This window comes from Hyposmocoma kahamanoa, unplaced genomic scaffold (genome assembly GCF_003589595.1).
Source record: "Hyposmocoma kahamanoa isolate Upper Pololo Valley unplaced genomic scaffold, ASM358959v1 103, whole genome shotgun sequence".
NCBI lineage: Eukaryota > Metazoa > Arthropoda > Insecta > Lepidoptera > Cosmopterigidae > Hyposmocoma > Hyposmocoma kahamanoa.
In genome coordinates, this window is record NW_020653344.1 from 5,040,367 (window position 1) to 5,051,643 (window position 11,277).

Here is an 11,277-nt window from a genome sequence, read left to right on the forward strand (position 1 = left end):
AATTTGTTATCATGTGTCACTCCTAAATCTCTCCCAAGGTTGTTGCCAATAAGACTCAATTTTTTTATTTTGTAAACATGTTTAAAAATATTTTTCTTACGAGTAAAATTGATATAGAAACATTTAGAAACATTTAAATCCAGTTTATTGGCAGCGCAATATAAGTCCAGCCTCTCCAGATCCGCTTGTAAAAGCATCGCGTCCGAGATATCATTAACAACTCTGAAAATTTTCATGTCATCAGCAAATAATAGAAATTTTGAATGTAAAAAACACGAACCGACATCATTGATGAATATGACAAATAAAAGAGGACCTAATAAAGAACCCTGGGGAACACCGGATGGAATGCTTACCCATGAGGAAGCAAAACCATTAAGTACTACTGACTGGGACCTAAGTAAAACATATGACGTGAACCATCGGTACAGATCACCACTTATACCGAGAGATAATAACTTAGACAATAGGATATTATGATCAATACGATCGAATGCTTTGCTGTAATCCGTATATATGGTATCGACCTGATTACCCGCATCCATATTATTGGTAAGGAACTCGTTGAATAAGATTAGATTCGAAACCGTGGATCTACCCCTGAGAAAGCCGTGTTGTTGTGATATAAAACTTGACTTAACGGACTCATACAGTTGATTAAAAACTACACGTTCTAATATTTTAGCGAGTAGACATAGTTTGGATATAGGCCTATAGTTCTCAATATCAGTTCTGGATCCTTTTTTATGAATGGGTGTAATAAAGGCCGATTTCCACAATAAGGGCATAATACCTTCTCTGAGCGACCTTTTAAATAAAATGGTCACTGGTGCAGAGAGCTCATGGGCACAATTAATTAAAAACGTAGCGGGTAAGGTGTCAGGACCTGCCGACTTATTACGGTCGAGACCTTTAAGAAGTGAGTAAACCTGCGTGCTTGAAACCTCAATTGAGGACAAACCGCATGAGACAGAAGGCATATCGTTGTGTGATGGAGCACTAGAGGATGAAGAGTTAGGATCCGAGTCCAAGAAAGTAGAACTAAAATAGACGGAGAAAAGTTCACAAATACCCTCACCTGTATCTGCAGAACGATTTGAATATTTCATAGTAGCCGGGTAGGAACTACTACCTCTCATACGTTTAATGTACGACCAAAATAGTTTCGGATTACTAGTGATTGCAGACTCTATGGTACATATATAATTTTTATAGCATTTTTCTTCCACCATCCTAGCCCTATCACGCAACAAATAAAAAGTTAGTTGGTCAGATATATTACCATAAACTTTGAATTTTTTTAAAAACTTATATTTTTCTTTTATAATTTTTATTAAAGCAGAGTTATACCAAGGAGGATACCTACTGTCCCTAATCTGGCGTTTGGGTACATATTGTTCACGAAGTTGGTACACAACATCGTAAAAGACTTTAGTGGCATCCTCTACATTGCCTGTGTTTAAAATTAATGACCAATTAGTTTTTGATAGACATTGGCAAATTTTGTCATAATCACCATGATGATAAGAAAAAATAGTACGTTTTTCGATTGTTAAGGAATCCAATTCAATAAAGGATGGCTGAATGATCAAAGTAGGATGATATCCGTCCTCCCTTACAAGCGGATCGGGGCACACTGTTACTGAGACATAGTCATTACACAGAACAAGATCTAAAACCCTGTCATACTTATTTTTATTATTATTAAATTGTTGCAAATTGCATTCGCTTAAAACATCAATAAAGTCTAAAATGCAAGTATTTGTTACATTTATTGGTTGAAGACCAATCTCGGAGGGTAACCATAAAATATCACTCATATTAAAGTCACCTACCACGAGAAATTTATCTAATTTGTTACTTTGCATAACATTCAAAAGCTTATTATAAAAGTTAATTAATTGAACAAAGAAAGTATTTCCCCCATTTTGTTCGCATAAATATAGCACACACAAATGAAGTTTAGTAATGAGATTACGTCTAGAACTACGAAGAGTTATGGTTACCCAGATATCCTCGGCACTGGATTGCCAGTCAACGTTATACATCGACAAAAGTTGTCGCTGCACAGCTGTCAAAACACCCCCACCCATAGATTGACCAGTGAGTGTGTAGTCACGATCTCGCCGAAATACCAGATACCTATCATCGAATAATTCACTATCTGATATACTGTCCACTAACCAGGTCTCAGTCAGCAAAACAATGTCAAAGTTATTCATAATTAAGTTACGTAAAAAAGTTGTTGTTTTTGTCCTGAGCCCTCTGCAATTCTGATAATAAATTATAGGATTAGCCATTGCAAATGATTAAAATAACTTTTAAAATATGAAATAAATATAAAGAAAAATAAGTACCTTCACAATAGGCGAGTCTTGCTCCAAGCTCAAGACGTATACAAAAAATAACATGCCGCAATAAAAATAGAAAATAACGAATAAAATAATTGAACAAAACGAGAGTAGAAAAATAAAACATGCGTATTCCAAACTCACTATCGGCGTGGATAGGACGGTCGTTAGCTAATGATCGCACACAAAAAACACAATGAACAAAAGCGCAACAAAGTTGCAAACAAAAGAATTCCACGAGGCAACAAGTGGTTTTAAAACTGTTAAAGTAACTTACTCTTGGTAAATAAAAGTACACAAGTAGTAACTTCATAAAATAGCTATACATATGATTACCATATGTTATTGAATCTTTTGCAAGTCTCTCTCGTTTTTTATTGCTATCACCTTTGACTGCGAATCCCTTCTGGTAAAAATTTTTGAATTCTTCACCCATACAAACTCGAATTCATTTTCCTTTGCCAACTGCTTAGCCTTCGTTAACAATGCTTTATTCTGAATTGTTAGATGGTCGTTAATATAGATTCGATTAGTTCCTTCTAGATTAATATCTGCAGGGCAAAGGGACTTAAGAGAACGCGCCCCGGCAACAAAATCTTCCTTTAAATAGCGATTCAAAAACGAGACTACAATTGGTTTTACTCTATTCTCACGTGACGGAATCCTTGCGATGAAATTGATGTCATGTTTCGAGATTGGTTGATGAATCTTTGCACCAATTTTGGAGACAATGTCAAATAAGTTCTCCCTATCCTTGAGAGGTACTCCCTTAATTTCGACGTTGTTGCGCCGCATCCACTGATTGTTGCTATTCAGATCCTCTTCAAGTTTGGATATTTGGGCCTTCAGCTGACACACTTCATTCTGACCTTTCTCGACAGTTTTAAGCCTTTCGTCAAGACTATTCAATTTTGAAGTAAATTGATCTACATTCGATCGCAGGTTGTTGATGTCAGTTTTTATTGACTTAATGTCAGCCATGACTTCCATCAGGGGAGCCAAAGTCAGCTTTACATTAGTAATTTCAATCATAAGATCCTCCAGACTAAGTGGTTTCGGGGATCCAATGTCTTGCTTAGCAGCAGATGAGGCACTGCACTTGCAATTATGGCACTTCCATGTAGCTTGTCTGCTGGCGCCGAGTTTGCGGTAACCCGCTTCTGTTAACCCTGAACATGGGTAATCATAATGATTTTTACAATTACTGCACTGGATAGCGTCCCTTGTATCTTCACTGCATCTAGTACAACGGAACATCTTGATGACGATAAGAGTGATAAATTGAAGTAGCAAAAGAAAGTTTGAGAACCACAGTTCGACACTAGGTGTGAGGTAGATATATTACGAGCGCAGCGGAACGTGCGTTTCGCCGGAGATCGAACCGTAGAATGATTGTATGGCCTACATTTATTTCTCTAGTGACTTTGGGGGTAACTTGTGGTTGTCTATGTGTATGTCCAAGGCACCCGCGACAGAAGGGTTTCCCTAGTGCGTGGCCATGTTGAGCGTGAGGGTTATTATTGTTATTTCATAATCATACTCTATAAAAAGTTTAAATTATCAGTACGTAAGTACCCACAGCATTTAAGAAAGATTATCTCTGTATAGCACGAGAAAACTGTGATGACCACCTTAATATTTTTCCGATTATGTTTACGAACTGTAGGTATAACTAAAATAATAATGTAACAACCCTACGTTCCGAGCGAAGTGTAGGCGTTTACGCGTCGAACAGGCGGGAGGGAAAATAGAAAAAAATACGGACAAATATCAGAAACAAAATATTTGAATTGAATTTGAGTAAAAATGGTTGTCTTTAGATATTTTTCTACTTCTGTACTTTAATCTGTCAATTATAATTTTTTAAAACATACCACAAAGGTGCGAGATTCGCTCTGGACCTTTTGGAGGGAAAAGTGTCGTTTTTTATTTTGACTTTCAATTATTTTGTGAAATCTAGTTTAAAGTGGAATAGGATAGTGTGCCTTAATCGAAGATTAAAACGCGAAATTATATGAATCTCGAACTAGAATATCCGTATCGGCCCGTTTTAAGGAATCCCGAGTCAATCCAAACACGCCGCCTCAAATTGCCTATCCTCTTTGTTGCCATATTTACAGAAACAAACTTCATGTTTAGGCTGATGGCTTTACCAAAGCCTTAATAAATTTTAAAAAATCACAAAGGTGCTCTTTTTACTTCTGAATCAAAATTCTATTGTCTGTGGTACTCGCTAATCAACTGAAAAATTTATACTATAAATCATATAGATCTGTACACAGAACCATAATGATTTAATGAGTTTCATAAAAAGAACGTCGTATTTTTGCTAATTAAAATATCAAATATGACGCTCTACTGCCTCTTGATTGGTTGGATTCATACGTTTAATATGCAATATTAAATCTATGGTTAAATTGGTCTAAAGGCCTTGCAACCTTTATAAAAAAAAATAAAAGTATAAGTAAATAAAAAACATATGTGCGCGTAATAAAAAAATATGATTGGTTAAAATTTCCATCTTTTGATTTTCGTTTGAGTTTGTTGTCATAGGTTGTTAACAAGATATGCATTAAACGTTGGTACCATTTCATTATTGTAGAAAAAGTAATGTATAATCATTACTTAATTAGGTCCTTAGACCTATCAAATGCGGTACTCGACTTACTCTCATGATGCAATGATTGCATAAAATAATCTTTCATATACAATACAGTTGTATAACGACTACCGAAGGACGAAGATCCAGGTCATGGAAAAGGTACCGCCCCAGATGTTTATGGGTGCCGTCATGCCGTGGTTAAAAGAACCGCAGATTATGAGGTCAAATGTCTCGTCCACGAAGGGTCTTTCCGACATTTATTGAAGTAGAAACTAAAGATACACGAATACGTTATACATTCAAAGAAAAGGAAACCTTTTTGAGGATATATTGTCTGTCGGTACTATGTCAGTCCACCAGGTGTTGTGGAAATCAAATGAATTCCAAAAACACAACCAATTCACAACTTATCCAGTATATAAATCCAGTTTATTGTGTTATGTATATTAGACAAGACATATAGTTATATAGTACATAAGTTGTAAATCTGTTATACATTACATTATGTATATGTAGATCCTTTATAGGCATAAATAAAATTGTTGGTGTTTTGAAATTTTTCAGGGGACCACGTTTTAGTTTTTAAAGACTGTTTTAAAAATATTTACGTCCTGTTTTTAAATTAAATTTTAGTTTTATTTAAGTTTAAGTTTTAAAATTGTATTTAAAACAGGACGTAAACATTTTAAAACAATCGTTAAAACCTCAAACTCGTAGTAAAAACTCATAGTAGACCAACACTATCAGATACCAAGTTATACTATAAATCATTATGGTTCTGTTGGTGCGGATAAGCGCAATATGATAAGCGGGAATTACTATGTATTATACGAAAAGGCAATATTTCACACACGTTGGTGTGTGAAATATTATATTTTCGTATAATAAGGGTAGTGTCTTAACTGTTACCGACATAGAAATGCAAATTCTTAAAGACTATTTGACACAAAATCCTGGTACACCGGGTTCTTATTTATTTATTTTAATTACATAGAGACGAACTTATAAATTTAAACACAATCGTTACGTAATGAGATTTCTTTAAGCCGACTGCCGTGTAATAGGTACTTGCATACAACACTTTTTCTATTTCTGTACTTGAAAGCGTGAATTATAATTAAACGTACGCCGTATCACAAAGGTGCTCTTTTTAGCTCTTTATAAAAATGTATTATCTATGGTACTGGCTACTGAATTGAAAAATTTCATTGTAATTCTACTGTTATAGTGTACACAGAACTATAATGAGTTTCAAAAACAAAAGTTGTATTTTTGCTAATTAAGATATTAAATATGACGTTACTCAAACGCTCTACTGCTTTCTAATTGGTTAAATTGGTCAAAAGGTCTTGCTAAAAAAGATTGGTTAAAATATAAGCGGTATTTGGCCACTTTTATTTTATCCCGGGCTTTTTGTTTTGTAGCGTTTGTTTGGTTTTTAAGTTAATTGTCACGGATTGTTAACAAAATATTTGTTAAATCTTGGTTATGTTTCATTATTTTATTTACTAACTGAGTGACTGGTGCCTGTGGTAGGTTTGAAAAGCCTGTGTTACGTGTAAAAATAATGATTGACTTTATACTTTTGTACATCGTGTGATTTGCTGACTTGTTCACTAGTGTGGGCATACTATAAGTCAAATACCCAATGCAAATACCAACATTATTCGTAAATCGATACATCGTCCGACTACAGCACAAAAATCAACTTCATTTGTTTCAACTTAAATTTTAATGGAATCTTGTTTAACCTTATCATTCTCTTCACATGTTCCAATGTTGTGTCTGCCCGGCATCCGGTGTCCGGCCCTGGCATTAATCGTTCCACATTCATACAAAATGGTGCGATCTTTATTTACAACTTTATTTATGGCCAAATACGTACATGGTGCCTTTATGGGCAGGGAAAGCATTACGAGAAAGTTTTAGAAATTGCTCATCGAGGTGTGATGGTCTCGAATGTGAGGTACGGAAGCGAGTTTTGGATATGGCAGAAAAAATATGAAAGTAGGGTGAATGTTGTTGAAATGTGACCTTTATGCAGTATGTGCGGTGTTAGGTTTTAATAACAGAATGCCGAACGGTGTAGTAACACAGCCTTCTGGTATGAAATATGATGAAGTGTAGAAAAGTGTATGAAATATGTGGTAGTAGAGCTCCTGGTGAAAGAGTTCGTCCAGGGCAGTACTGCCACCTTACCTATTTCTACCATCAAGCAGTAATGTCAGCATTACTGTGTTCCCGTTTTGAAGTGTAAGGGTGCTTGTAAAATTACAGGAACATGGGACTTGTGAACTTATGTCTCAGGGTGACGGGCGCAGTGGTAGTGCCCCTGAGATCTTTGCGATTTAAAGCTGTAACTTAGGCACTACAACTGTTATGGACAGGCGTGTAGCTTACCATCAGGCGCACGACTAGTTCTATACTTTAAAATACGTTCGATTCTATAAAAATAATTTTTTGTCGGAGGGAAAATATTAGATCATAGTACAGAAGAAACGTCCATTAAGGTACGCTTCCACAGTCTTAGCTATTTAAAAGTTCGCCTCGTTGATTGTACTCGTACTTCAAACGAACAAGTCAGGACAAAGAATGGCAAATCTCTTTTGTTCAAGAAAAGGGATCTCGAAGAAGGAAAATTAGAACTGACATGTGTTCTCACCACGCACTTTGCGTAAAAACTGAATACTACCTCAGCACGAATTCAAATTTTTCCCGTACTAATACGGTTCATCTTGCTTGGCTCGAGTAGCAGGAACACTAGATTTATTTCAGAATTTATTTTTTAAAAATCGAAATTAAGGCCATTTGATAAATGTATATCGTATAGAATACGTGTTCTGTTTAGTTCAGTTGCCATAAAAAAATAATTGGTATATGCATTGACCTACCAACAAAGGTATATGTAAAGTTTTGTTGAATATACCGGTACGGTTTAGTATATACTACATCTATGGGTTCTCTTGTAAAATTAAAAAAAAAAACTACCGGATAGCGTGTGTCTATTATATGTATATAAAAACATTTCGAGGTGAGTTTGTTTATTTCTAGCGCGAAAATTTTTACGAATCGCGTTTTCACAACATATAATAATCAGTGTTTATTCTCAATTTTACCATACATTTTTTCTTTATTTTGTATAAAATATTTGATGCTTAGAACAATAACGCATAGAATGATAGTTTCATATCAAACGAACTGTCACAAGTGAGGCAAAAATCAAATTCATCTAGGCTAGTTTTAGTAGTAGGTTAATTTTCGGTTTTAGTGAATATTTATATAAAAATACAAGTTGAAACGCGTTACTTCCTTGTGGAATGTGATTTTAGTATCTATTTTATGTTTGTCTGACGTATTTTTACACTCATTTACCGCACATTTCGTCATTTTTAGCTAAAATTCTTGAGCTGTTCGCGGTGCAAATTGACGTTGAGCGCTGAAAGCCCGCCCGCACGTGTAGTTCAGTTTGCCTCACTTAGCGTGTGCGGACTAGGTTTCTATGCGTTATTATTCTAAGATTTCATGTAATATAATAAGCCCAGTACCAACACTACTGTAAATAATATTACAGATGTGACTAACATTTTTGCACTCCAAAGTAGCAAAATAAGGCATTTATCACACACATCTCATAATCCCTTTATGATGTGTTCAAACACCGCAATTACGACCAGCATAAAGATATCTGTGAAATTGTTATTATTGCATAATGATTGAAGAATTTCGAACATCTCTGAAAAACAAAACAATTTGATTCGACCTGAATTCTAATATCAGTCGAGATCAAGTTTTATTTTAAATTGAAATGTCAATAGGAAACAATTATGACCAATTTCACACGTTACTTGATATTGAACAATATGATAGTTGGGGCCGATTCTAGTTTGTCTATAAATTCAAAATAAAAATTACGGTTGTGTGACGTGCGTGAGAAAAGTTTTTATTTGTCGCCATTTCGCCAGTCGTAACACGCGGATCCTGAACACATCACAGAGAGCTTATAATATATGTGTAGATAAAGCAGTGTATGTACTTATATATAATTAGGCATTAAAACACTTGTGAGATGTTTTTATGAAACGAGCCGACCGGTGAGCGAGAGAACCCTCACCCGTCTTTTAACGCCTTTCATAATGTAACAGTCACATAAACTACTATATTTGTTCAATAACAAAAAAGTTTAACATAACGGTATTTACCATGGCGTTACATCAATTTAGAAACACACCAACAAAACAAAAACAAAATCAACCAGAAATAAAAATAAAAATTTAAAACAAAACATATCGTTACTAATCTAAACTTAAATTATTTATATTACTAATATCCATCTTGTTTTCTCTCTAGCACTCTCTTCCATTCAGTCATCAGTCTCGCTATCCCAGTCACAAACAGATCACACTAGATGAGTGGCTTACTGCTAGGCCCACGACTAGTTGTCTTTTCACTGATATTATAAATAATTACATAAAAAAAAAACGACCACAGAAGCTTGTGGAATGATGTATTTGCAATGTTTTAGAAGCAGTAAAAAATTTTAGTAGCAGTAGTGCTCCTTGCGAAAGGGTTCGTTCAGGGAAGTAGTGGCACCTTACCTATTACCTGCCGCCAAGCAGTAATGTCATCATTACTGTGTTCTTGTTTTGAAGGGTAAGGGTGCTGGTGAAGTTACAGGCACGTGGGACTTGTCAACTTATGTCTCAGGGTGACGGGCACAGTGGCAGTGCTCCTCAGATCTTTGCGATTTAAAGCTCTGAGTGGCACTGCAAATGTTATGGACAGGCGTGTAGCTAACATCATGCCCACTTGTTTGTCCCGTCACTTGATATAAATCGGTTAACGACATGTGGGTGAAACCAAGAAACCGGATTCCTTACTCTAATTTGCTACACTTAGTATTAGTTTAGGTATCACCTACATTAATTTGCACTACTAACCTTAATTAAAGTAATGTAAACATAAAATAATTTCATTGTTTGCGACAATTTGGCGCATATATGTAAATAATAGGTTATTTAATAAGATTTATGTATGTATTTAGGTTAATATTTTATACAGAAATAAATTTATCTTTATCTTTATCTTATCTTTATCTTTACTTAGAGTTGTAATATTTCCTTCAAATGTGAAGGGGAACAATCTTCTTCCTAATAAAAAAGAATCATCGAAATCGGTTCACAAATATCGGAGTAATCACATACCATAAACATACAAAAAGAAAGTCGAATTGAGGGTCGTATTCTAGAACTCTACTCAATGCTCAAGTCAGGATTGCAATTGAAACACAAGGGACTTGAGTATGATTTCGAGTGCTTTAAACCATACTCAAATCCTGACTTGAACATTGAGTAGAGTTCTAGAATACGACCCTGAGAATCTCATCTTTATTTTAAAATCTTTCAAAAACTTTTCGATGTGTTGATGCAAATAGACGATTTTATTATTACTACTAATTATAGTGCCGGGATTATAGAAAACACGAGTAGAAAATAACACCATTTTAAATTAAACAAGTGGATATAAGCCCGGTATTAAATACAGTAGTAGCAGCGGTGTATATAAATACAGCAGCGTACATTTCAAGTAGTTTCAAGTGTTCAGTGACCTACTTTTACTTTAAATTAACAGTCGCAAACTATGTATGTCTGTTACCATCATAGTAGGAAAGTTAGTCGAGACACTGTGAAACTCACCACAATAATTCCGGTTTAAACTAATTGCTCGCGTAGTCTGCATTCTGGACTAAATTTGGAATATAAACCCGGAACCTAAATACCGACAATACCGGGACGCGAAGCTATTTGTCCAAGAGACTGCCTGTTTCCTACATTTTCATTACCAGTTTAAATTTAAACTTGAAATTATCATATTGATTAGACTCTACTGCTCATTCGTAAGGAAAATTCCCCTGAGAAGAATGAGCAAGAAACTCTATTTGCAAATGTAAATTTGAATACATTTATCATTTACAATATTTATTTATAACGTCATAGATCGTGACTAAATGAAGAGCTCAACGGATCACTACGAAGGATATTTGTCATCTAACTACGCAGAAGTTGTATAATTATACATATTTTAGTATTCAGAAGCAGTAGAGCTCCTTGTGAAAGAATTCGTCCTGGGAAGTACGACCTTGTGTTGTGTGTGCGTTGCCTATTTTTGCCGCCAAACAGAACTGACCATTACTGCGTTCCGGTTTGGAAGGGTAAGGATGCTGAAAATTATAGGCACATGCGTCTTGTCAACTTATGTCGGAAGGTGACGGGAGCTGTGGTAGTGACCCTTAAGATCTCTGTGATTTAAAACTCTGATGCCTGATGC

The 11,277-nt window shown here is 35.2% G+C and overlaps 1 protein-coding gene across 1 annotated transcript; it reads right to left on the minus strand.

Annotated features, from left to right (window-relative positions):
* Positions 1–2,693: 2,693 nt before the first annotated feature.
* Positions 2,694–3,608, minus strand: LOC113238100. The gene has a single exon (XM_026474824.1). It carries the CDS (start codon positions 3,606–3,608, stop codon positions 2,694–2,696), a length of 915 nt encoding a protein of 304 aa, XP_026330609.1.
* Between the last annotated feature and the right edge of the window lie 7,669 nt (positions 3,609–11,277).